Source organism: Podarcis cretensis (assembly GCF_951804945.1).
Source record: "Podarcis cretensis genome assembly, chromosome: 8".
Classification (NCBI taxonomy): Eukaryota; Metazoa; Chordata; class Lepidosauria; order Squamata; family Lacertidae; genus Podarcis; species Podarcis cretensis.
Window position 1 is genome coordinate 5926074 of NC_137177.1, and position 27812 is coordinate 5953885.

The window sequence follows — 27812 nt, forward strand, 5'->3', positions numbered from 1 at the left end:
CTTTCCCACATCCGTTTGTGGGATTTTAAAGTCCTCTTGGAAACTTGCCAGCCTTTTAGCGCTGAGAAACTGAGCACATAGATGGGAAGCTGAGAAACCAAAATCAACAGATCTGCCCATCCCTCTGATCTCATAATCCCACTGTGCCCTTTCTACTTCCCTTGCTGCCTTGAGTTCAGTCGCCACTTACCTGGGGGGCGAATCGTCATATGCTGCTGCCCATCCATGACGTAGCCTCCCATTGGCTGCCCATCAGGGCTGTACGGTGCCCCTTGACCTGATTGGACGAAAGGAACATCATCTCAAAAACTCGCTTGCTTTCATGACCCATCGAGGATTTCTGTGAAAATCCGTTGGGAACTTTCTTAGAAGCCCTCATAGATTCTGCACCTGCTGACGCAAGGCACTGTGCATTCTAGATGCCATCAACAAATTCCATAGCAACTGCAAAGTCCTCCCTATTTCATATTTTAGGTAATATAACAGGGTATTTAGTTTAAGGTTTCTAGGTATCTGATATTCTTGTCAACTGCTGACAGGAATAATAATTGCTGTAATAATAATTTTATTATTATTATTATTATTATTATTATTATTATTATTATTATTATTATTAATACTCCGCCCATCTGGCTGGGCTTCCCCAGCCACACTTCTAACAAAATATTAAAATACAGTAATGCATCAAACATTAAAGGCTTCCCTAAACAGGGCTGCCTTCAGATGTCTTCTAAAAGTCTGGTAGTTGTTCTTTTTGACATCTGGTGGGAGGGCATTCCATAGGGCGGGCGCCACCACCGAGAAGGCCCTCTGCCTGGTTCCCTGTAACTTGGCTTCTCGCAGTGAGTAATATCATACCCATTGGGTAGAAGATCAGGTTGATATAGGCTTACATCTTAGTCCCAGTTAGAGCAGAGAGGGTGTCATGGGACTGGTTTGAAGCGGTGGGAGGAACCAGCTGGGGAACCCCCATGGGAAGAAGGCTCAGAGCCAGGGGATTGGTGGTGGGACATTGATGAGTGGTTGGAGGGAGAAGACTAGGAAGAGGAGGTGTCAGAAGCTGAAGAGGCAACAGGGCTTAATGAACAGGGAGAGTCTGTGGCAGAGAGCAGTCCAGAATCAGAGACAGAAGCTGAATCAAGTGAGTGGGAGGCGGGAGGCAAAGAGGCAGAGATGAGTCTGGTTGGTAAAGAGTCACTGGGGTCTCCCCCTCCTGTTGTAACAAGCTTCCCCCCCCCAACTCCTGGAATCAGAAGAGGCATGAAAGGGGCGGAAGAGAGGTTGGCTGCAAGCAGGCAGCGTCTCAGATTGCTTGGGAAAAGCCTGGAGAGGAGGTGACTTAGACGGCTGTGGGTGTTGGGATACTGCCGGGGAGATGGGGGCATCAGGCAGGCCCCCAGCTGGCTCCAGCCACTGGCCGGCAGCCGGTCTCCCTTGGAACAGCATCAATCAGCGACACGAGCCACAGATACGTTTAGAGCCCCGTGCAGGCTCTATCAGCAGAGTGCGTAAATCTTCTCACAGCGGAAGAGGCGGACAGAGAAATGTGTAAGCATAATGTACAGCATAGTTCAGGAACAGAGGAAAACATGTCTGCTTCCCTTTGTCTCCAGCAAAAACAGCAGTAACACAAAAGCTATATACAAAAGGAAGTTCCCAGCAGACTGCTGGAAGTAAACAGGCATGTGACACACAGCAGTCATGCCTGTACCCTTTTAATGTGGAATGAAACTACCATATTTTTTGCTCTGTATGATGCACCAGACCACAGACCCTCTGCCCTCCTCTCCAACTTTTACTGACTTTCTCACATAATACACTGCTTAAATTTAGATGGAAAACTCTGTAAGGCCCTCTTTGCTCTGCAAGCAGCTGCATATGTTTTAGAAAAACAAGACAATTTTTCTCTCGTATTTTTCTCTCTATAAGATGCACCAGACCACAAGACACACCTAGTTTTTGGAGGAGGAAAACAAGAAAAAAAAATATTCTGAATCTCAGAAGCCAGAAGAGCAAGAGGGATCGCTGCGCAGTGAAAGCAGAAATCCCTCTTGCTGTTCTGGCTTCTGGGATAGCTGCGCAGCCTGCATTCGCTCCATAAGACGCACACACATTTCCCCTTACTTTTTAGGAGGGAAAAAGTGAGTCTTATAGAACAAAAAATACGGTATATCCTAACAGCAGGGAGACGGGGACTTTCAGCCTCCGCAACTGATTTCCACGGAATAAGACCACTGGGAATGAACTGCAACTTTGAACTTTGTGGTTACTGACTGGCATGCTCCTGTGACAGAGGTGGAACCTGCAGCTGCCCAGATGTTGCTGCACCACAGCACCCATCGCCCCTAACCTTTGGCGATGCTAGCTGGGACTGGCGGGAACAGTCGTTCGAAACATCTGGAGGGCCCCACATTGGAGGAGTTAAGTGAGTGCAGCCCCAGCATCCTGGATCACACAACCCAAGAACCCAAAAAAACCCACTTCCCCTCTCCCAGACGGAACCCCATACCTGTGCGATTTGATTGATCGATCATCGGTTGAACTATGCGCCGCCTGGCGTTAATAAACCTGCAAGAGACAGAAGAAGCAGTGGAGGAGTCAGGCACCGACTGATAATAGGGTCAGAGTTTGGTCTGGGATTTTGCTGCCACTCTCCAAAACGCCGCTTGCCTATTGCCAGCCCAACTCTGGGTCACAGAGCCACACTAAGAGCTTAGGAAGTTGCATTGTACAGAGTCAGTCCCTTGGTCCTTCTGTCTCAGTATTGGAGGCAGTTGGAGGATGGATGGTGGCTAACAGATTGAGGTTGAATCCTGACAAGACAGAAGTACTGTTCTTGGGGGGCAGGGGGCGGGCTGGTGTGGAGGACTCCCTGGTCCTGAATGGGGCAGCTGTGCCCCTGAAGGACCAGGTGCGCAGCCTGGGAGTCATTCTGGACTCACAGTTGTCCATGGAGGCGCAGGTCAATTCTGTGTCCAGGGCAGCTGTTTACCAGCTCCATCTGGTACGTAGGCTGAGACCCTCCCTGCCCGCGGACTGTCTCGCCAGAGTGGTGCATGCTCTGGTTATCTCCCGCTTGGACTACTGCAATGCGCTCTACGTGGGGCTACCTTTGAAGGTGACCCGGAAACTGCAACTAATCCAGAATGCGGCAGCTAGACTGGTGATTGGGAGCGGCCGCCGAGACCACATAATACTGGTCCTGAAAGACCTACATTGGCTCCCAGTATGTTTCTGAGCACAATTCAAAGTGTTGGTGCTGACCTTTAAAGCCCTAAACGGCCTCGGTCCAGTATACCTGAAGGAGCGTCTCCACCCCCATCGTTCTGCCCAGACGCAGAGGTCCAGCTCCGAGGGCCTTCTGGCGGTTCCCTCATTGTGAGAAGCAAAGCTACAGGGAACCAGGCAGAGGGCCTTCTCGGTGGTGGCGCCCGCCCTGTAGAAAGCCCTCCCATCAGATGTCAAAGAGATAAACAACTACCTAACATTTAGAAGACATCTGAGGGCAGCCCTGTTCAGGGAAGTTTTTAATGTGTGACATTTTAATGTATTTTTCATCTTTGTTGGAAGCCGCCCAGAGTGGCTGGGGAAACCCAGCCAGATGGGCGGGGTACAAATAAATTATTATTATTATTATTATTATTATTATTATTATTATTATTATTATATGTGCTGGTCTTCAGCTGGTGAGTCGGGACCTGCTGGTAGGTCACGGACTGCTCCAAGACGGGCCGCAGCAGAAGCGTTACCACTGTGCAAATGGAGGGCGCCTGGTTGGGGAAGTCTGACCAACACCAATTGGAAATCCTTCTCTGGGGTTTCGGATAAGGGAACCCTAGCTGGCGGTGTCAAAAATTGAACTCGAGGCCTTCTGCATTCCAAGCAGGTGCTCCCCCTCCGAGCCACAGTCCTGCTGCCATAATCATACCAGCACTCTGCCTCCAGCAGGGGACAGTCAGAGAGCTTTGGCCACTCGTTTGCAAAGCATGGAGGCAATGGCAACCCTTTAATGCCTGGTTCCCAAAAGCAGGCCAAATGATGCTCCGGAACAGCAGTTTCCCCAAACAAATTGGGAGTTGCCTTGGGAGAAAATGTTAAAAAAAATATCTTTATAGCCAATTACATGTCATTGATTTTAAATTCAGACCGAAAAACAAGCTGTTTCTAAGCAGGATGAGCCTGAGCGTAAGACTGTCTTCCTTCCTGGTCAAAGGTCCACCTTGCCCAACGTTCTGGTCCGGCCCCATGACTCAGGAAAGTTCACATGCAAGGGATGAAATGATGGGCTCTCTCCCCTGTTATCTGGCCCTACTGCTGAGATTCAAGTTGATATAGAGGGTATATGGGTATATCTAACTGAGTTGCTGAGTCTAGTGGCCAGGTCCCCTTTTTGTGGCACTGAGTTCCATGTGCTAAATTAATCATCGTATTAAAAAGCACTTGACCCTCCCGTCATTGGGTGAGCCTTAGGTTTGAGTTGCTGGAATCACAAGTGGAGAGAGAGTGACTTAGGTCCTCTTTGATGGATTCCCATTGCAGCATCTGAGCGGCCACAGTAAGAGGAGGATCCTGAACTAGATGGGCCATTGGCCTGATCCAGGAAGCCCTCCTTCTGTCCTTAAAATGGCTTAACAACATATTTTCAAACATATTATTAATGAATTCAAAGCCTTTATCGTGTGCACCCACTACATCAGGGGTGTCCAAACTTTTTCCAAAGAGGGCCAGATTTGATGAAGTGAACAACCGTGAGGGCCGACCAAGGTTGTTTTACTGGACATGGGTGGCGCTGTGGTCTAAACCACAGAGCCTAGGACTTGCCAATCAGAAGGTCGGCGGTTCGAATCCCCACGAAGGGGTGAGTTCCTGTTGCTCATGTCCCTGCTCCTGCCAACCTAGCAGTTCGAAAGCATGTCAAAGTGCAAGTAGATAAATAGGTACCACTCTGGTGGGAAGGTTTCCGTGCGCTGCTCTGGTTCGCCAGAAGCGGCTTAGTCATGCTGGCCGCATGACCTGGAAGCTGTCTGCGGACAAACATCGGCTCCCTCAGCCAATAAAGCGAGATGAGCGCTGCAACCCCAGAGTTGGTCACGACTGGACCTAATGGTCAGGGGTCCCTTTACCTTTACTTTACCTTCCTAATATCTTCTGACTGATTATCTCAACTGTTTGACTGACTACTCTTAACAGATTCTCTCACTCTCTCACATCAGGCTAGCCCAACCCACAGACTTATCCTCAGATAACCCACAGATTAGGCCCCCGAAACAGACTTTGGACATGCCTACCCTACATCATTTAAACACACACACAGCTAAAAAGTCACCATGGCGTAAACCCAAAGGGCTGCATCCAGGGTGGGTCCTACTCAAAATACACCCATTGAAATGACTGATTGTTACTCACTTAGGTTCATAATTTTAAAATATGTCTACCACGAGCAGAGGGATGCGGGTGGCGCTGTGGGTTAAACCACAGAGCCTAGGACTTGCCAATCAGAAGGTTGGCAGTTCGAATCCCCGTGACGGGGTGAGCTCCCATTGCTCGGTCCCTGCTCCTGCCGACCTAGCAGTTTGAAAGCACGTCAAAGTGCAAGCAGATAAATAGGTACCACTGAAGCAGGAAGGTAAACGGCGTTTCCGTGTGCTGCTCTGGTTTGCCAGAAGTGGCTTAGTCATGCTGGCCAATAAAGCGAGATGAGCGCCGCAACCCAAGAGTCAGCACCGACTGGACCTAATGGTCAGGGGTCCCTTTACCTTTATCTTACCATGAGCAGAACCTAGTTGGCTGCAACCCACATCAGTGAAGAAAACCTCTGGACTGGGTGAAGAAATGGATCTAAAGGAGCTAAATACCCCTCTGCACCAGCGTTGAGATCCTTACCAGTTATTGACTTGCAAGATGGTCAGTCCCGTATCCTGAGCTAGCTGCTTCTTCTGTTCTTCCGAGGGATAGGGGTGCTGTTCAGGGGAAGAGAAGAGAAGTTGGGGAGGGTGTTAGCAAAGTTGGCCTGATATTATCCGAAGGGTTTTGCGGAAGGTTTCTTAAACCGCATTTGAGCTTGGCCCCCGTACATAGCGATAACCTCATGCTAGCATCACAACCTTAGCCCCCAGCATGATTCAAGCACTGAACTATCCAGAGTGCTTTATAGACTTTGATGTGGACCAGAGCCTTGTGGCCAAAGATTTAGCTAGGGTTGACATACGACTGGAATTCCCTGGACATAGCTGGTATTCAGCCCTTGTAAACAGCGTCTGGGCAGAAATCTCTGAAATATCCGGGGAAATCCGGACATATGGCAGCCCATGACGGAAGTGTCGATTTTGGCGAACTTCATTAAAAACAACTCAAAAGCTCGGGTTTTTTTTTGAAGAAGAAACTCCTGGCCACATGCATTCCCTTCTCTCTGCTAAACCGTGGCCCAGTTTACTGTATTTTTTGCTCTATAAGACTCACTTTTTCCCTCCTAAAAAGTAAGTGGAAATGTGTGTGCATCTTATGGAGCAAATGCAGGCTGCGCAGCTATCCCAGAAGCCAGAACAGCAAGAGGGATTGCTGCTTTCACTGCACAGCGATCCCTCTTGCTGTTCTGGCTTCTGAGATTCAGAATATTTTTTTTCTTGTTTTCCTCCTCTAAAAACTAGGTGCGTCTCGTGGTCTGGTGCGTCTTATAGAGCGAAAAATACGGTATATGATGAGCAGAAATCTAGTGGCAAAGCTTTTTCGTGGACTGCACCACTTGAGGCTGCAGGGGTAAGGGGTGGTCTGGAGTATTTGAATACTGGGCCACAGGTAAAATTCCATGGGGGACCTGGAGTTTTACCAAGTGGCTACGCACAGCAGTGGGCCTCAACGAGGACAATAGGGGCACCCTGAGCATCCCCTGCTAGGCCTGGCTCAGGTTTCCCCAAACTGGTGCCCTTCAGGTGTCATTGAACCTCCACTTCCATCATCCTTGGCCTTGCTGTCTGAGGCTGACGGGAAAGCAGAGTCCCACAGAAGCTGGTTTGCAAAAGACTGGTCTATTTTAACTTCCAACAGAGCCCTGGCATGATACTGAAATGGAGGCATTTTGTGGGAAATAGACCCAGCTCAAAGAATATTTTTAATTTTATTTTAAAGAGGACCCACAGTAGGCATCAGTAGTGGGCCCTGCCAGGACAGAGGGGCCCTGGCAACTGCCTAGGGGTGCCAGGTGCTAAGGCCAGCCCTACCTGTAGAAGTGTTTTGTTGTTTTTTAAGTGGGGGAGTGTACTAGGGGAATGTGAGACTGAGTCCTTCTTGAAGAGCTGGTTTTCTACATACGGGTAGATATGCTGGACCATAAAGAAGGCTGATCGCTGAAGAATTGATGCTTTTGAATTATGGTGCCGGAGGAGACTCTTGAGAGTCCCATGGACTGCAAGAACATCAAATCTATCCATTCTTAAGGAAATCAGCCCTGAGTGCTCACTGGAAGGACAGATTGTGAAGCTGAGGCTCCAATACTTTGCCCACCTCGTGAGAAGAGAAGACTCCCTGGAAAAGACCCTGATGTTGGGAAAGATGGAGGGCACAAGGAGAAGGGGACGACAGAAGATGAGATGGTTGGACAGTGTTCTTGAAGCTACCAGCATGAGTTTGACCAAACTGCGGGAGGCAGTGGAAGACAGGAGTGCCTGGCGTGCTCTGGTCCAGGGGGTCACGAAGAGCCAGACATGACTAAACGACTAAACAACAGCAACAACATGCTGCATCTCTTCCCACCCCCAAGTGTGGAGTATCCAAACAAGCATGCAACGCCACCAGCACCCTCAAGAAGATGCCCAGGGAAAAAGCTTCGCTGCTCAATTTTGCCAGCCCTGCATGAACTGAATGTCACAATCTTTGCTTTCTTTTCAGGCTCCTTTCTTTGGCCCCTGTCTCTTCGCCTTATGTTCCCAACAAATATGGGAACAGATCCTGGTCTCCCGCTTTGGGGATCACCTTCCTTTTTCATGCCCGTCACAAAACCACTTCCCTTTCTTTTCCCCAATTCCCAAGCAGATGTTCCAAGACACGAAAGTTCCCCTGTACCCGGTATCGGGGGACCTGGCAACTGTCCATCCCCCCTCCCCCATCCTGCCCTCCCGCCTGCTCTGGCCTTTTAGCTGTCACTCCAAATGATGGATGAGTTGGGTCCTTGCCCACGAGTCGCAACCGGGCCTCCATAGGGGCCCCGGCTCTGACAGCCCGGTGACAGATGACCAAAGGTCACCCAGGTCACAAACAGAATGGGGCAATGGCTATGGAGGCAACTCTGAAGCCTCTCTCAGGTTTTGAAACACAAGGTCACCACTTTGGGGCTTTCTTCTGGAGCATCGTGGAGATCAGAACTTCCACAGATGCTCCCAGTTCCCCCTATTTACCTAGTGGGGATGGACTGTCTGATAATACGCGGTTCCTACTTTCCTGTTTAGGGAAGCTTTTAATGTATGATGCATAACTTTATTTTAATATTGTGTTGGAAGCCGCCCAGAGTGGCTGGGTAAACCCAGCCAGATAGGTGGGGTAGAAATAATAAATTATTATTATTATTTCCGTAGAGACATCACCTTGCCAACAAATGTCCGTACAGTAAAAGCTATGGCTTTCCCAGTAGTGATGTATGGAAGTGAGAGCTGGACCATAAAGAAGGATGATCGCCGAAGAATGGATGCTTTTGAATTATGGTGCTGGAGGAGACTCTTGAGAGTCCCGTGGACTGCAAGAAGAACAAACCTCTCCATTCTGAAGGAAATCAGCCCTGAGTGCCTACTGGAAGGGCACAAGGAGAAGGGGACGACAGAGGACGAGATGGTTGGACAGTGTTCTCGAAGATACCAACATGAGTTTGACTAAACTGCGGGAGGCAGTGGAAGACAGAAGTGCCTGGTGTACTCTGGTCCACGGGGTCACGAAGAGTCAGACATGACTAAACAACAACAAATGTTTTTATATATGTTGGAAGCTGCCTAGAGTGGCTGGGGAAACCCAGTGTTGGGTGTTGTTGTTGTTTAGTCGCTTAGTCGTGTCCGACTCTTCGTGACCCCATGGACCAGAGCACGCCAGGCACTCCTGTCTTCCACTGCCTCCCGCAGTTTGGTCAGGCTCATGTTTGTAGCTTCGAGAACACTGTCCCACCATCTCGTCCTCTGTTGTCCCCTTCTCCTTGTGCCCTCCATCTGGTGCAGGGGGTCACAAAGAGTCGGACACGACTAAACGACTAAACAACAACAACATTATTATTTCCATTTCAAAAAAAAGCTTGGGGATATCCTGATGCACAATTAAACCTATCTTCCTTGTGGGGGGACTCTTGAATGTAAAAGGGGGAGGTGGAATTCAATTTTAAAAATGTACATAGTTCCCCCCTCCATATCCATGGTTTCTCCCAAAAAGGGAAACTAGGAAATAAAGGTGTTCAGAGTTTCCCTAGGCTCCCGTTCACACAACTGTAGTTCCCAGGGATCCCCATGAAGAGGAAATAGCTTCTACACCAGTTCAAGCCTTCAGTGTAGTAGTATGTACAGATGACAGGCTTTCCTATGACAGCACATAAAGAAATCGCTATCATCCTTGTTCACTCTGCACTAAGGACCGTGATCCTGCTTCCACTGCCATATAACCTTTCGGGAAGCGGATAAGACAATATAACCCAGTAGATCAGGTTTCGTGATGTATGGAAGTGAGAGCTGGACCATCAAGAAGGCTGATCGCCAGAGAATGGATGCTTTTGAATTCTGGTGCTGGAGGAGACTCTTGAGAGTCCCATGGACTGCAAGAAGATCAAACCTCTCCATTCTGAAGGAAATCAGCCCTGAGTGCTCACTGGAAGGACAGATTGTGAAGCTGAGGCTCCAAGACTTTGGCCACCTCAGGAGAAGAGAAGACTCCCTGGAAAAGACCCTGATGTTGGGAAAGATGGAGGGCACAAGGAGAAGGGGACGACAGAAGACGAGATGGCTGGACAGTGTTCTCCAAGCTACCAGCATGAGTTTGACCAAACTGCGGGAGGCAGTGGAAGACAGGAGTGCCTGGCGTGCTCTGGTCCAGGGGGTCACGAAGAATCGGACATGACTAAAGGACTCAACAACAACAGATCAGGTTTCATTATCAGTACCTGAAGTCAGGGTGGGGAAAGTAGGCTTAGCTCCCAATCCATGTGAACTCACCCTATATTCTCCCACGAGTTGACGGGGCCTTCTTCAGCATGGATGGCCCCCTATCTGTGGAACTCTCTCCCTAGGGAGATTTGCATGGCCCCTGCTTTGCTGGACCCTGAAAACCCAGCGCGGGGGAACCTATGTCCCTTCTGGTGTCTTTGGACTCCAACTCCCATCAGCCCTTGCCAGCACAGCCAATGGTCATGGATTATGGGATCGGTAGTCCAACATCCTCTTGAAAGGCTAAAGCTTCCTCATCTCCCGAAAATATTTCCCCCCCCCCCAAGCTGCTGTTCAGAACATGGCACTAACTATTGCGTTAACGGCTGCCTTTTAATGCTGTAAAGTTTAATTTATTTTTAAACTGTTCTTAGTTCTGGATTGCAGCTTTATTGATTTTGGATGATCGATGGGATGTTGTTCTGATGTCGGCCACCTTGGGAGATTTGCCCTGGGATGTGACATATGAAAATCCAGGAGAAAAGAAAAAGTCTAGAGGCTGAATGCTTAGGATGCAGCAACTTTGATGAAGTTAAGCAGAACTCAGCCTGATTAGTGGCAGGATAGGAGACCTCTGGGGAACTCTGTGTTATGTACTGAAGTTCTCACCCTGGGCCAGCAGGGGGATACTGTAGATAGTTATGCAAATAAGGGATCGAAAGTGACGTTCAGTGATTGGATAGTTTTAGAAAGTTGTTACAGTTACACTGTACTGGAGCTCTATATAAGCAGGCTGACTGAGCCCTTCAGTTCAGTTCTGTCCTGGCCTGTGAATAAACAAGAGCTATTTGAAGAATCGCTGTGTCGTCTGATATGTTCGCCCACAACCTAAAACACTGTGTATCAGAAAGACCACCTCCTTCCCTATAGACACCCTTGGGTGTAAAGAGTCATAAGTGTCCCAGGAAAACTGGGACATCCCGTTTTCCCCCCGCAAGAGAATGGCAGACATTTTGGGAGCCATGATCTCGCGAGATTTCGCACCACATTTTTCCTTGGGAGCGGGGAGATAGATAGATAGATAGATAGATAGATAGATAGATAATTTATTATGGTCGGAGACCAGCTTATAAAACGCACTTGGGGGTACCATCCCAGAAGGAAAACAAACATTTAAAACAATGTACAACAATAAATTTAAAAATTATAAATGCGATAAGCGTATAGACACTTAAACTTTAAGATAAGCTTCTGGCACCCATAAGGCTATTTCCCCCTTAACCTCACAAATTCCCCCTAAGCTTTGGGTCTCATTCTTTCGATCTTTGTATGAGGATGCAGAACCTCCGTTACGGAGTTATAATATAGAACAACTGGCTAAATGGCCGCTAGTTTCAGTAACTGAAGTGAAATCATATCACGATCTCACACGGCACCCAAAAATGCACATTTTAGGCCACCGTACCCCAAAGAAACACTTTTCTTTTATTTCAGGGGGAATCGCAGCACAAAATTGTGTGAGATCACAGCGCCCAACATGGCCGCCCTTCTCTGGCAGGAAAAAACAGGAAGATGGCGCCCAAGAAGATGACGCCACGGTTTTCACCTTCAAGGTGTTGGAGGGCATGTAAGGATCAGCAGTTAAGTACCGGCCTGAGATCTTTTGATGAAGGGCGGTATATAAATCTAATTAATAAAAATAAAGTAAATGAAAGAACTTGGTAGGGCGACCACTATCAGAAGTTCTGTGTGTGAGAGAGACAGGAGAGGGCATTCTCTTTGGCAACTCCTAGGTTGTGCACTGTTATTGTGTATTTCTCTACTCTGGGCCTTGGTGACACTGTGTGTGTGTGTGTGTGTGTGTGTGTGTGTATTAGGACCCATGCTATTATCTTGACTGTAAGCTGATTCAACTATTTTTAAACAGTACTTTAAACAATTGCAACCTGTTCAGGACTTTATGGTGAAGATTAGGCAAAATCATCATCATCATCCCATACCCTCCAACATTTCTCCGATGAAAATAGGGATGTCCCATTCCATAATGCTAATTTTACTATTTCTACCCCACACATCTTAATGGGTTTTCCCCAGTCACTGTGGGCAGCTTCCAACATACAGTGGTACCTCAGGTTAAGTACTTAATTCGTTCCGGAGGTCTGTTCTTAACCTGAAACTGTTCTTAACCTGAAACACCACTTTAGCTAATGGGGCCTCCTGCTGCTGCCGCGCTGCCAGACCCCGATTTCGGTTCTTATCCTGAAGCAAAGTTCTTAACCTGAAGCACTATTTCTGGGTTAGCGGAGTGTGTAACCTGAAGAGTATGTAACCCGAGGTACCACTGTAGTGCCTTTACATGGGTTAACTCTGAACATGGATTTAAGAAGTCGTTTGCGTAACCTGAAGCGTTTGTGTAACCTGAAGCGTATGTAACCCGAGGTAAAGGTAAAGGTAAAGGTACCCCTGCCCGTACGGGCCAGTCTTGACAGACTCTGGGGTTGTGCGCCCATCTCACTTAAGAGGCCAGGGGCCAGCGCTGTCCGGAGACACTTCCGGGTCACGTGGCCAGCGTGACATCGCTGCTCTGGCGAGCCAGAGCCGCACACGGAAACGCCGTTTACCTTCCCGCTGGTAAGCGGTCCCTATTTATCTAATTGCACCTGGAGGTGCTTTCGAACTGCTAGGTTGGCAGACGCTGGGACCGAGCAGCGGGAGCGCACCCCGCCGCAGGGATTCGAACCGCCGACCTTTCGATCGGCAAGCCCTAGGCGCTGAGGCTTTAACCCACAGCGCCACCTGCGTCCCTGTAACCCGAGGTACCACTGTATATAAAAACAGAATAAAACGTTAAACGTTTTTTTAAAAAAACCTTTCCCTGTACATGACTGCCTTCAGATGGCTCGGGGGGTTGGATAACCCCATACCCTCCAACATATTCCCAATAAAAATAGGGGCATCCTATGGGAAAGGGGGACATTCTGGGATCAAATGAGAAACCGGGACAGTCAGAGACGTCCCTGGAAAACATGGACACTTAGAGGGTCCATTGTTCATCTTTTACATTTGGCCCCACTCTGATTTGGTCCTGGCCCTTCCCAGCCCTGGTGTGTGGCCCCCGACATGTTAGCCATGGGGTCCTCAAGCTGAAAAAGGCTCCCTGACCCTGGTGTAGAGGTTACAGCGTTAGATTAGGAGTTCGGAGGTCAGGCTTCAAGCCCATATTCTGTTCAGAGAGTCAACTTGGGCCAGTCACTATCTCACAGCTGAACCTGTGTGTGTGTGTGTGTGTGTGTGTGTGTGTGTGTGTGTGTGAACCACATATGCTTCCACTCCTTGGGGCAAGGTTGGGCTTAAAATCTAAGCAGCAAATACAAAAACAAACTAGATATCGCATGCTGAGGAAAACGAGGCATCCCCCTGACCCAATTCCAATTCATAGAATCATAGAATCATAGAGTTGGAAGAGACCACAAGGGCCATCGAGTCCAACCCCCTGCCAAGCAGGAAACACCATCAGAGCACTCCTGACATATGGTTGTCAAGCCTCTGCTTAAAGACCTCCAAAGAAGGAGACTCCACCACACTCCTTGGCAGCAAATTCCACTGTCAAACAGCTCTTACTGTCAGGAAGTTCTTCCTAATGTTTAGGTGGAATCTTCTTTCTTGTAGTTTGGAACCATTGCTCCGTGTCCGCTTCTCTGGAGCAGCAGAAAACAACCTTTCTCCCTCCTCTATGTGACATCCTTTTATATATTTGAACATGGCTATGCGCTGGCTCCCGAGCCCACTAGAGCTAGGCTGGGCACCCAGCTTAGCCGAAGCCGCTTAGTCTTGGAAGCCCCCCTCCCACCTCACTCCCTGCCAATGCGTTCAGGGTAATTGGCTAGAATTGATTACCCTTCACCAGCCTCTAATAGCTTTATAGCTCCTTCAATTAGCCACTAATTGGCCAGCGCTCATTAACTCGCCTTTGTTTAACTAACCAGGGAGAGGCCCTGCCTAATTGCCTGGCAGCTTGGTGGCGAGCGAGGAGGGGAAGGGAAGGGAAGGGAGCCTGGGTGGCGGGCATGGAAAGATGCCCACTGCTAGCAAGCCGCCCGCTTGCCAGTTCAAAAGGGGCCGCAAGCAGGGAGCCATCAATTCCCCCAACTCAGCCTGCGTTGGCAGAAAATGGCGCCGTGGGCAGAAATGATCAGCGGCAGGGCCTAAGAAGGGACCTTGAAACATCGTCCTTTATTCAGGCCAGCTTTGGGCCCATTCTAACAACGGGTGGTCCGCATGCCTTGTTGTCGAAGAAAACCCCTGGTTCAAGCATGTTAGCGTGAGGGGTGGGCTCTCACTGCAGGGCTGTCCCCAGAATTAATAGAGCTGCCTCTGCTCTTCCATACCCTCCAACATTTCTCTGACAAAAATAGGGACATCCTAAGGAAAAAGTCCCATGGACTGCAAGAAGATCAAACCTCTCCATTCTTAGGGAAATCAGCCCTGAGTGCTCACTGGAAGGACAGATCCTGAAGCTGAGGCTCCAAGACTTTGGCCACCTCATGAGAAGAGAAGACTCCCTGGAAAAGACCCTGATGTTGGGAAAGATGGAGGGCACAAGGAGAAGGGGACGACAGAGGATGAGATGGTTGGACAGTGTTCTTGAAGCTACCAGCATGAGTTTGACCAAACTGCGGGAGGCAGTGGAAGACAGGAGTGCCTGGCGTGCTCTGGTCCACGGGGTCACGAAGAGTCGGACATGACTAAACAACAACAAATGTTTTTATATATGTTGGAAGCTGCCTAGAGTGGCTGGGGAAACCCAGTGTTGGGTGTTGTTGTTGTTTAGTCGCTTAGTCGTGTCCGACTCTTCGTGACCCCATGGACCAGAGCACGCCAGGCACTCCTGTCTTCCACTGCCTCCCGCAGTTTGGTCAGGCTCATGTTTGTAGCTTCGAGAACACTGTCCCACTATCTCGTCCTCTGTTGTCCCCTTCTCCTTGTGCCCTCCATCTTTCCCAACATCAGGGTCTTTTCCAGGGAGCCTTCTCTTCTCCTGAGGTGGCCAAAGTCTTGGAGCCTCAGCTTTAGGATCTGTCCTTCCAGGGAGCACTCAGGGCTGATTTCCTTAAGAATGGAGAGGTTTGATCTTCTTGCAGTCCATGGGACTCTCAAGAGTCTCCTCCAGCACCAAGTGTTGGGTAGAAATAGTAAAATTACCATTATGGAATGAGACGTCCCTATCTTCATTGGAGAAATATAGGAGCGTATGCATCTGACTTATGCATGGTTCTTGGGATGTAGTCTACCCATGCAAAGGTAACAGTCGCATCCTCCGCTCTGCCCACACTTGCCTCTATCCACCACTGACCTGTGGCCTTCAGAAATCTGCCTACGGGAAAATGCAGACCATGGGTTGGAAGAGCCCCCCCCCCCACTTGCTACAGCAACTCCACTTCTCCTGTTAAAGGAAGAGGAGGTGGGGATCTTCTGGACACAAATTCCAGACAAATTTGAAACCAGTGTCAAACAGTCATGGCCTCCAGTGGTGGTTCGACAATTGCCTTCCCACTCTACCAATATACCTGAAGGAGCATCTCCACCCCCATCGTTCTGCCCGGACACTGAAGTCCAGCTCCAAGGGCCTTTTGGCAGTTGCCTTGTTGCAAGAAGTGAAGCTACAGGGAACCAGGAAGAGGGCCTTCTCAGTGGTGGCGCCCGCCCTGTGGAACACCCTCCCATCAGATGTCAAGGAAATAAACAAGTATCTGATTTTTAGAAGACATCTGAAGGCAGCCCTGTTTAGGGAAGCTTTTAATGTGTGAAACTTTATTGTGTTTTTAATATTCTGTTGGGAGCTGCCCAGAGTGGCTGAGGAAACCCAGCCAGATGGGTGGCGTATGTATGTATCAAATTATTATTATTATTATTATTATTATTATTATTATTATTATTATTACATACCAGGCTACCCTACTTGCAAACTGCCCTGTGGAAAGCATCCTGGTGATATTGATATTGATCCTGATGATATACAATATTGTTTGTACCTTGAACACTGAATATTTTGGTGTGTGTGCGTGTTTAAATGTAGTTGAATCTCACTTGTGTAAGCCAACTTGGAAGGGTTTGTATCCTGAGGGGCAGGATATGAATAACTGCAATAAATATATAAATGCTCTCATGATAAACCATTTAAAATACAAGCTCAACCCAGCTCTGGGAGGCGGGGGAGAAACAGCTAACCGCTGGGGAGACAGAGGTAGCAACAACAACCACACAGCCTCTGCTTCTCCTCCGCTCCAAAGCTTTACATTATGATCACCTGGGTCTTTGCTGCTGCTCACCAAAAAGGCAAGGGGATCAGGTAGAGAGGGTCCTCTCTGAAGAGGGTGTTGCGAAAAATAAAAGCCTCGTGTAGGACCTTTCTGTTAAACGTTCCTTGCTGCTTCACAAAACAAGTGTCCGTGATCCCTTGAGCCAATGGAAGGGTTTGAAACTGGCTTAATTTGGGAGAGGGGAAACTGTGGCCTTCCACATACTTGTTGGACTACGACTCCCATCATTTGGCCATGCTGGCTGATGGGAGTTGGAGTCCATTTGGAGGGTCACGGGTTTCCCAGTCCTAGTTCTAGAGACAGAATACAGTGGTACCTCGGGTTAAGTATTTAATTCGTTCCGGAGGTTCGTTCTTAACCTGAAACTGTTCTTAACCTGAAGCACCACTTTAGCTAATGGGGCCTCCTGCTGCTGCTGCGCGATCTCTGTTTTCATCCTGAGGTAAAGTTCTTAACCTGAGGTAATATTTCTGGGTTAGCGGAGTCTGTAACCTGAAGCGTATGTAACCCGAGGTACCACTGTATGCTGTTTTCGCATATCTGATCTGTTCTGTACTCCAGGAAGCTTCAGGAAACTCCCATCAACCCTTGTTCGAATTGTCCGGCCTCCCATTCCCAATTCTTCCCTGCGTAGCTGAGAATGGGACACAGGAACCCTTGTTTTTGAAGAGGTCCTGGGGTTCAAGTCCTAGCATTTCCAGGTAAAACTGGGAATGCCCCCCTTGCACAAAATGCTGGAGAGACTCGGCCAGTAGGGGCACTGCTGAGCCAAATGGACTAATGGTTTGGTTCCATATAAGGCAGTTCTCTATGATCCTGGTGCCTTCCCTTCCCTTCTCTCCTACCCTCCCCCCCCCCAAAGATCCACGTTCTTACCGACAAGTGTTGGAATAGCCACGCACGCATAATGTTTGTGGCCACTTTGGGGAAGATCCCTCTTTTCTTGTTCCGTTTTTTGTCTCGGTCTAAGTCGTCGTCATCTCCCGTGCTGGGGGAGGCCACGCTGTTGTCTAGACAGTCCCCTGCGAGGAAAAAAGAAGCAGAAATGGAGAGAGAAAACCCTTTGAGAAAGATGGCCAGAGAAAGAGGCCCGCAATGTTTATACCTGGTGTGGGACTAAATCTGCTGCGGTTCGGTTAGAAAGAGGTTTTGCAGTCATACCATATGTGGCCACTAGAGGGAGACATGGTATCAAGCGTTGAATGTTACAGGCCCCCTAGAGGCTGGTGGTGGAATTTCACCCTTGGGAGGACTGTTGTAAACTGAAATCTGTGATGAAATCAGGGTCTTTAAGAATAGTGAGCCTCTAGATAGTTTTCCCTTCTCCCTCTACTCACTTTGACCCGCTCACGCTCATAGCTGGCTGAACATTACAGACCCAGCTGCTGCATTGCAGCTGTAAGAGCCGGAAGGAGGTTATGCATATGAATTGCTTTGATGGATCCATATGGTTTAGAATACTGCTACACACAGCAACCAGACAGACACGATCGGGCATTCATGAACAGAATATAAAGGTAATATATGTCCTATATTTTTCCCTGCATCTGGCATGGAGGTTCTTTTTAAATATCTTGGCGTACAGTCCTTGATTTCTAAACCAGCAGCTAAAAGCAAATTGTGCCGGAAACACATCTGAACTAGCCCTGTGGGGACTGAGTGTGTTATTTGGGGGCAAGAACAGCCGTCATAAATTGATCATTTATCCTCCGTGAATTTGTCTAATCCCCTTTTGAAGCCATCCACATTGGTGGCCACCCTGGCTCTTGTGGGAGTGAGTTCCATAGTTTAACTGTGCGAAGGACTACTCTCTTTTGTTTCCTGGTTAGCAGGTGTTCCTCGGATCTGGCCACCATAGATGACCGGCTAAGCCTGTCCATTCGGCAGGCATTAGCGGTCATGGTAGAGAACGTGTCTTGCATGCAAAAAGTGGCTGTTTCAACCTATAGCATCTCTAGATGTCAGCACTGGTCTGGAGAGCACTCATCAGTCAGAGCAAACAGCAGCGAGTTAAGAGAGATAAAGCAGACAGACGATCCGTCAATTTAAGATGGGCTGCCTCTGTCCTTGAGTCAGAGCCGGCTGTCACGGGGTGATCAGTCAGGGCCTGTAACACGTCCACTGGATCAACACAAGAGGAGAGAGAAATGGCGTACACGATCAAGGGTCTAGAAGCCTAGCCTTATGAGGAATGGTTGAAGGAGCTGAGTATGTTTAGCCTCAAAAAGAGGAGGAGATATGATGGCCATCTTCCAATAGCTAAAGGCTATCACATGGATGTATGGAAGTGAGAGCTGGACCATGAAGAAGGCTGATCGCTGAAGAATGGATGCTTTTGAATTATGGTGCTGGAGGAGACTCTTGAGAGTCCCGTGGACTGCAAGAAGATCAAACCTCTCCATTCTTAGGGAAATCGGCCCTGAGTGCTCACTGGAAGGACAGATCGTGAAGCTGAGGCTCCAAGACTTTGGCCACCTCATGAGAAGAGAAGAAGGGGACGACAGAGGATGAGATGGTTTGACGAGATAGTGGGACAGTGTTCTCGAAGCTACAAACATGAGCCTGACCAAACTGCGGGAGGCAGTGGAAGACAGGAATGCCTGGCGTGCTCTGGTCCATGGGGTCACAAAGAGTCGGACACGACTAAACAACTAAACAACAACAAATCACATGGAAGATTCCAACACCAGGAATTACTTTCTGACAGTAGTAGCTCTTGGACAGTGGGACGGACTCTCTTGGCAGGCTGTGGACCCTTCTTGCTTGGAGGTTTTCAAGCAGAGGTTGGGTGGCCATCTGTCACGGATGTTTTAGCTGAGATTCCTGCATTGCAGGGGGCCGGACCGACTGACCCCCAGGGTCCCTTCCAACTCTACAACTCTACGATTCTGTACTTGGCCACAGACATCTCCTCTGCTTGGAAGTAGACAAGACAGGGAAGGGAACCTAAGGCTCTTCCAGACATGGTTGGCCTCCCAACCGCTCTAGCCAGCATGGCTAGTGGTTAGCGATACTGGGAGCCTGTGGTCCAGCAATACCTGGGAGGCCAAAGATTAGCCATCAGATTCCACAGGGAGGCACCAGGTGCTCAGATAATGACCCACTCCAGGTATCAGATAATTAAACAGCCTCAGAGGTGGTAAAGGGACGCGGGTGGCGCTGTGGGTTAAACCACAGAGCCTAGGGCTTGCCGATCAGAAGGTCAGTGGTTTGAATCCCCGCGACAGGGTAAGCTCCCATTGCTCGGTCCCTGCTCCTGCCAACCTAGCAGTTCGAAAGCATGTCAAAGTGCAAGTAGATAAATAGGTACCACTCCAGCAGGAAGGTAAACGGTGTTTCCGTGCGCTGCTCTGGTTCGCCAGAAGCGGCTTAGTCATGCTGGCCACATGACCTGGAAGCTGTACGCCGGCTCCCTTGGCCAATAAAGCGAGATGAGCGCGGCAACCCCAGAGTCGTCCGCGACTGGACCTAATGGCTAGGGTTCCCTTTACCTTTACATAGGTGGTGAACCTGTGGCACTTTGCAGATGCTGTTGTATCTCTCATCACCCCTGACCATTAGCCATGCTGGCTAGTGCCACTGGGAGATGGAGTCCAGCAACGCCACTCTTGCGGATCTGGGATGGGACATTCGAGGTGGTTGGATTCCCCACCCCTGATTGTTTTGTTTTATTCTATACTTTTTATGCTGTAACCCTGCTCTGGGATTTATCTTAGTGGAAAGAAAATTATGATGAATCGCCCTAAATCAACAGCAAACATCTTGGGGGAGGCACCTTTAATTGCGGCCGGGTGTGTGTGTGCCTTGTGTATTTCTTTCTTATAAACTGTGTGCATTTCTCTGTACATCTGTTTGTTTGTTTGTTTGTTTGTTTGTTTGTTTGTTTGATTGATTGATTCATAGAATTCATATCCCGTTTGACTGAAAAGCCCCAAAACTCTCAAAGCAGTTTAAAAGAAGAATTAATCAATGAAATTATCAATAAAAAACCAACATTTTAAAGCCTTTAAACAACAACAACAACAACAACAACAACAAGCTAAAAACCAGATGAAAACACATGCCAATGTCCTACATATTTGCTTTAGAATGTATGCTGTAATGTATGTTATAACTTATGTTTATGTTTTTAAATAGGCTTGGAGACCTTTCTGTATAACATATACAGTAATAGCTCAGGTTAAGAACTTAATTCGTTCTGGAGGTCCGTTCTTAACCTGAAACTGTTCTTAACCTGAAGTACCACTTTAGCTAATGGGGCCTCCCACTGCCACCACCGTGTGATTTCTGTTCTCATCCTGAAGCAAAGTTCTTAACCCGAGGTAGTATTTCTGGGTTAGCGGAGTCTGTAACCTGAAGCGTCTGTAACCTGATGTACCACTGTACAGTCATACCTCATGTTACGTTTGCTTCATGTTACGTTCTTTCAGGATCCGTCCTGCAGGGACCTGGAAGTACCAGAAAGGGTTACTTCCGGATTTCGCCACTCGCACATGAGCAGACGCGCAAATTGACATCACGCACATGCACAGAAGCGACAAATTGCAACCCACGCATGCGCAGACGCCCCTTTGCGGGTTTTGCTCTTTTCATGTTGTGAACAGGCCTCGGGAACGGATCCCGTTCGCAACCAGAGGTACCACTGTAACAAGTTTTAATATCATGAGGAAGCAGAGGACTTGGAAGTCCCACCCATTTTAAATCTCACCTCACTGAGTGGGCTTAGGCAAGGCACTCTCAGTCCCTCTCTCTCTCTGGCATGGCGGATTACTAAGGAAGAACATGCTGTGCTGCGTTTATTTGAAATACATCCCATAATTCAGGGGCAGACTTTGGGCTCTGAAATTTCAGTGGCGCTAAAATTCGGTGCCCCCTGCCTCTCGCGCTCCGTTCTACGGTATTGTTTTGGCGCTCCCTGCAGGGCGGTACCCAGTCGCACTTCCCTAAAACCGCCTCTGCATAACCATGAAAGGTTCTGAAGATGAGGCAGTGTGGTTCAGTGGTTGGAGTGTTGCTTTAGGACCAGGAAGAACCAGGCAGAAGGCCCTGCTCAGCCCTGATGCTCACTGAGTGACCGTAGGCCAGTAGTTCTCAAGGGTGCGGTGCGCCCCGCCGCACTGATGTGGCAGGAAGGTTCAAGGACCATCAAAGAAACACTTAAACATTTCAGTGTAGTATAGAGTGAAAAAATTATTTGCAGAATATGGATAGATGTGCTTTCAAAATGAGATCAAGAGCATCAAGGACAATCTTAGCTGGAAAGTCACAACCTTGGAGAAATGCTGGAGAAAACTCACTTATAATTATATTTTGGCAATTATTTGTGTTATTATGTAGCTGCATTTATACTTTTTGGGTGCCCCGTGATCATATTATAAAGCAGTTCTGTTCTATGTTATAAATCAAGCACGACTAGGAGCTGCTCCCTTTTGTTTTCCGATGTATTTCTCATCAATAAGAAATTCTGTGTGGGGCGAGCCTTCCTTCTTCTTCTGAAAACATGGCCCAGATAAAGAAGTTTCAGAACCACTGCCTTAGGCCCATCAATCACGTTCTCAGCCTAGCCTACCTTACAGGGTTGTTGTCGTCGGGATTTTTAAAAAAGGAAGGACAACCCTTGAGCTCTTTGGGGCGGAAGGCGAGATTTAAAAGCTAATAAAATAAGGTTTCTTATCCCACACAGAAGCAGAATTTACAAGGAAAAACCCCATTGACTTCTTCCCGTTTTGAGTCAACCTCCTTTCTTAGCGGTGCTCTCAGAAAATTGAAGATAGAACTTCAATGTCAATGCCCAAGGAAAGGGGAGGGGGGCCTGCAGTGTGGAACCCCCTGCTATCACACACTCCCCGCCTCCCTTTGCACACAAGCCTCGCCTAACAAACATAAAATCCCGTCTCTTCCCCCCCCCCCCCCGCCCAATCCTAGCCCAATGGAACAGCTGTCATGCTTTTATATCCTCCGGCTAAAAGGCAGCTTAAAAGCCCTGCCTGGAGGGGGACGTAAATTATGCATCAGAGAAAGCGCTGCTGTCGGGGGCTTCCAGAAGCCATCACCCATGTCCCCACTTGATCACCAGCCCCACCCTGCTTTCCTCCCCTCTCCCGCTCTCCCCCCCCCCCACAAAAAAAATGCAAAAGTAAAATCCGTTGCCCTCTGTTTCCAGAACTCTGCTTGCGGAGGGGTGTGCAAGGACAGTTCTTTGCAAAAACCGCAGCAGCTCTTTGCAAAAGAACAAAACCAGACGGGCGAGGTGCAGATGCAGTCGGGAGGTCGGGCTTTTCCAGGCAAGCCCCAAAGCCAAAATTCCAAAATAAAAAGGCTGCAGCAACGTCGCTGCAGTGAGATGTGCACAACGGCAGCAGAGCCTCACCGAAAGAAATTTGGGCAAAGTGAGCACCGTCACCATTTTATTTTTTATATTATTATTTTTTGCAGATCACAGGATTTGGGACTTTGATAAGGTCAGCCAGTACCCTTCTACACCTTTCTTGTCTGCTTACCACATTATAGGTGGATTTATGGTTTATGATTAGACTAGGCAGAGCAGGGGTTGGGGAAACAGTTTGCTTCAAAGAGACTTTCACTTCTATATTCTGCCACAGAACAGCCAGTGCACATTCTTCCTAAATGAAGAAACACAATATCTGAACTTAGAAAAAAAACAAACAAACAAGCTTTTGTATTCCGGGTGCTTATTTGATTAATTGTCTGTCTTTTATCTAATTAAGTTGAAATAAATGTGCACATTACCAAAAATAGATCCCATTTTGAAATGATTTGCAATTTAATAAATGAAAGCTGCTGCTCCTTGTTTCAGGAAAGAGAAGGCTTTGATTTTTCTACTTTCCCATTCCGCGTTGTTGGTCACATACAAGAACTAGTCTCAAAACATAAACAAGCAGGTGTCTTAACGTCCTAACCCAGAATTAAAATGCGCCTTTGACTCTTTTGCTTAGCCAGCACTAATCAAATTACAAAAATATTTTGTTGACTAACCTATTAGTGAAAGGTTGTAGTCCTAAGATAAAAACGTAGCTCTCTCATGTGTCCTCGCTGCAGTATTCCCCCATTTCACAGATAGGGAAAACTGAGGCTTAGAAATGGCAGCTTTTCAGTGGAACTGGATGTGGAAAGAGGTAGGACTTTAGCCCAGGCCTTCCCAGATCATCCAGAGTTTCCTTATCCAAAGTACCTTTAGCACCACAGGGGCACAGATCCCAGCCTAACCTAGTTGTGTAAACACATTGCTATAATTATTATTATTTATAATGGGATAAAGGAGCCTGATCTCAGAGGAAAATCTCTCTAATTTCTCCCCTCACCCCCAATTTACATACCCTCCAACATTTCTCTGATGAAAATAGGGATGTCCCATTCCATAATGATAATTTTACTATTTATACCCCACACATCTGATTGGGTTGCCCCAGCCATTCTGGGCAGCTTTCAGCAGACATAAAAACATTCAAACAAAACAAAACATAAAAAACCCTTCCCTGTACAGGATAACTCCATACCCTCCAACATTTCTCCAATGGAAATAGGGAAATCCAAAGGAAAAGCAGGACATTCCGGGATTGAATCAGAAACCAGGATGGCTTCTCTAAATCAGGGGCGTCCCTGGAAAATAGGGACACTTGGAGGGTCCGAATTTATTCCCCTACTCTAAGAGTTGGCACCTGGAAGCCACCAGGGCATGGGTTGGCAAACTAAGGCCCGGGGGCCGGATCCGGCCCAATTGCCTTCTCAATCCGGCCCGCGGACTGTCCAGGAACCAGCATGTTTTTACATGAGTAGAATGTGTCTTTTTATTTAAAATGCATCTCTGGGTTATTTGTGGGGCATAGGAATTCGTTCACTCCCTCCCCCCCAAAAAAAATATAGTCTGGCCCCCCACAAGGTCTGAGGGACAGTGGACTGCCCCCCTGTTGAAAAAGTTTGCTGACCCCTGCACTAGGCCAAACCAACCCCACTGAGAGATGCTGCCTGATCTCAGATCTGTCCCCAACCTGGATGCAAAAGTCTGGTGTGGAGAAGGGAGTAGGAAGTAAAACCCAGGTCCCAGGGCCAGCCCAATACACCCAAGAGGAACCCCAAAGTGGTGCCCCCGTCCCCGCCAAGGAAGAAGGGGGCAGGGAAGCTCCACATAGGAACAAGGTGTGGGGGGGGGGGAGAAAGATTGACACCAGAATCTGCTGCTCCAGTGGACCTGCCGCCTGAGGCAATTGCCTCATCTTGCCTCATGGGTGGGGCGGCCCAGACTGGCCCACTAAATCTCACTCCCTTCCTCACAGCGGCCCTTCAGAAAATTTAGTTTATCTGTCAAGGTGCCAATCCCTTGCAAAACAGCGGAGTGCAGAAATTGACTAGACCAGATTTTGAGGCGCTTCTGGTCTAGTCAAATTCACTCCTGCGCTCTTCCTTTTCATGGTATATACATTGGCACGAGCGCATACATGGATGCTTGGGTCGTATTTGCACACACAATGCAATCAAGGCTGCAACGCTAGTACACACCTGGGGGTAAGTCCCATGGAATCCAGAGGAACACACCTCTGAGTTGCAAAACAGTTCCTAAATTTAGGTAAAGGTAAAGGGACCCCTGACCATTAGGTCCAGTCGTGGCCGACTCTGGGGTTGCGGTGCTCATCTCGCTTTATTGGCCGTGGAAGCCGACGTACAGCTTCTGGGTCATGTGGCCAGCATGACTAAGCCGCTTCTGGTGAACCAGAGCAGCGCACGGAAACGCCGTTTACCTTCCCACCGGAGTGGTACCTATTTATTTACTTGCAGTTGATGTGCTTTTGAATTGCTAGGTTGGCAAGAGCAGGGACCGAGCAACGGGAGCTCACCCCGTTGCGGGGATTCAAACTGCCAACCTTCTGATTGGCAAGTCCTAGGCTCTGTGGTTTAACCCACAGCGCCACCCCCGTCCCTTTCCTAAATTTATCAAGCCCTTATTCAGTACTCAGTAGCACAGTGTGCTTCAAATGTGCTTTAGAGGTGTACATAGTAAAGAGTTGGGTTAATGCACAGGAACTTTTAAGTGCTAAGTGCCCTGAGAGAGAGGCAGAGAAGGAAAGCTCACCTAGGGTGAGAGACTAGGAGAGGGAAGGAAAGCCCTCAGGTGAGAGCTGGGAGACTCTGTTGTTTTCTATAGGTAGCCAGGATCAAGAGCTACCTTTTACAAAAGATTCTGCATCCGTGGGCTGTCTTTGTAGTTTAGATACACTGCTGCTGATTTTCTCTTCTATTTATGCTGTCGCTTTTATGAGAATTTGCGTTTCATTGTGCATTCCTTGGGACGCAGGTGGCGCTGTGGGTCAAACCCCAGAGCCTAGGGCTTGCCGATCAGAAGGTTGGCGGTTCGAATCCCCGTGATGGGGTGAGCTTCCCGTTGCTTTGCCCCTGCTCCTGCCCACCTAGCAGTTTGAAAGCACATCAAAGTGCAAGTAGATAAATAGGTACCACTCCGGCGGGAAGGTAAACGGCATTTCCATGTACTGCTCTGGTTCGCCAGAAGCGGCTTAGTCATGCTGGCAACATGAGCCGGAAGCTGTACGCTGGCTCCCTCGGCCAATAAAGCGAGATGAACGTACAACCCCAGAGTCGTTAGCGACTGGACCTAATGGTCAGGGGTCCCTTTACCTTTTTATGCATTCCTTAAAATAATTGCATTTGTATAATTATTTTGAGTTGGATGTTACATAGATGTTATGTTGTGAAATCGGTCTTGCATGCTGCAGTTTTCTGGCGGAAGGTGGCATATTTATTATTATTATTATTATTATTATTAACCCCATTGCTACTTAAGCTGGGGCTGGTGTTTGTGTATGGCTTTTGTTGCATGCATCTGTCCCCCTGCAACGTCCCATGCGCAGCTAGGGAAGCCGATTGAACCAGAGAAGGAATGGAATGTCGGGCAAAAATGTTGGCTGATCAAGTCGCTGGTGGGCAGCAAGAAAACCCCCCTCCCCCCAGCATTTCACTTTGCAAAAAGCAAGCTGCCCCTCCCCTTCCCATTTAGGCGCCGACCCCTTGACCCTTGGAACGTCACCATTCAGCTTGGAATGAGAAGAGAGGAGACACACACACACACACACACGGGGCCGGCTATTTTCTGTCCCTACCATGAGTAACCAGGCCTGTCTCTAGAGGCCTGCAAACAGGTTTATGGATGTCCGGTCGGACAAAGAGAATACAGGGCTGTCTCCAAACAAGTCGTGCTCAAAGTAGACCCATTGCAATGAATGGCCCAAGCTCAGACTTGTTCATTTCAGTGGGTCTGCTCTGGGCAGGACTAGCACTAATGCCTAGTGGTTAGAAGAGCAGGGTGGGGAACTGAGTCAAAAAAGGGGGTGGGTTTCAGCTGGTGATGGTCTCAATGGGTGGTGCCTTCAAAGTTAGTCTAGGCCAGGGGTCTGCAACCTTTAAGACAAAAAAGAGCCATTTGGACCCGTTTCCGAAGGGGAAAAAAACTGGGAGCCGCAAAACTCGTCATTATAAAAATAACTTTTTGTCACTTTTTTATTATTTCTTTGTTTGACCCCTCAGAATTACTCCTCCTCATAGAAATAAACGTTAAATGAACAAGTTACCTTTTTGTGTGTGTGTGTTCTTCACTCCCCTTCAAAACAGTGACCAGCGTACATGCCCCCTTTCAATGCAGTGACCAGCATACATGCCCCTTACAATGTAGCGAGCGAGCGGGCCGGAAGGTGACGTTGGGACGGTGCGTGACTAACGCACGCACCGCCCCCATGCGACGTCACAGCCAGTACAGCGCCCGCCACAGTGGGGAGTGTCGGGGCACACAATGCGCCTCCTCCCCTCGCTAGTATCCGCCCCGGAGCCGTGGCAAAGGTGTAAAAGAGCCACATGCGGCTCCGGAGCCGCGGGTTGCAGACCCCTGGTCTAGGCTAACCCCCACCCACACTTAGGAATTCCCTGCCAATTGATCTCAAACAGGAACCTTCACCGAAATCTTCCTAGCACCTGCTGAAAACATTTTTTTCTTTCGGCAAGCCTATCTAGGTACGATGAATGCGGATGGGTGTTTTAATCTGGGTTTAAAAATTAAAAATTAAATGGTTGTTTTGAACTTTTCCTGCCTGGAAGAACTGATGTAGCCGGCTTGTTCCACAGAAGGAGAGAGGTTGGGTAGAGGAGGGGTCAGCAAACTTTTTCAGCAGGGGGCCGGTCCACTGTCGCTCAGACCTTGTGGAGGGCCGGACTATTTTTTTTGGGGGGGGTGAACAAATTCCTATGCCCCACAAATAACCCAGAAATGCATTTTAAATTAAAGCACACATTCTACTCATGTAAAAACACCAGGCAGGCCCCACAAATAACCCAGAGATGCATTTGAAATAAAAGGACACATTCT

At 48.4% G+C, this 27812-nt stretch overlaps 2 protein-coding genes across 2 annotated transcripts in view; one reads left to right on the forward strand and one right to left on the reverse strand.

Annotated features, from left to right (window-relative positions):
* Positions 1–27812, forward strand: part of PSMD8 (proteasome 26S subunit, non-ATPase 8) — a 328475-nt gene that overhangs the window by 61734 nt on the left and 238929 nt on the right. The window lies entirely within an intron of this gene.
* The window catches only part of MEIS3 (Meis homeobox 3), a 76973-nt gene that overhangs the window by 6833 nt on the left and 42328 nt on the right, over positions 1–27812 (reverse strand). Inside the window, exons 8-11 of the mRNA XM_079985653.1 lie at positions 17303–17448; positions 5884–5960; positions 2510–2568; positions 191–277 (exon numbers count right to left, since the gene is read on the reverse strand). Coding sequence (XP_079841779.1) covers positions 191–277; positions 2510–2568; positions 5884–5960; positions 17303–17448 — 369 coding nt within the window. The remainder of the gene's footprint in view (positions 1–190; positions 278–2509; positions 2569–5883; positions 5961–17302; positions 17449–27812) is intronic.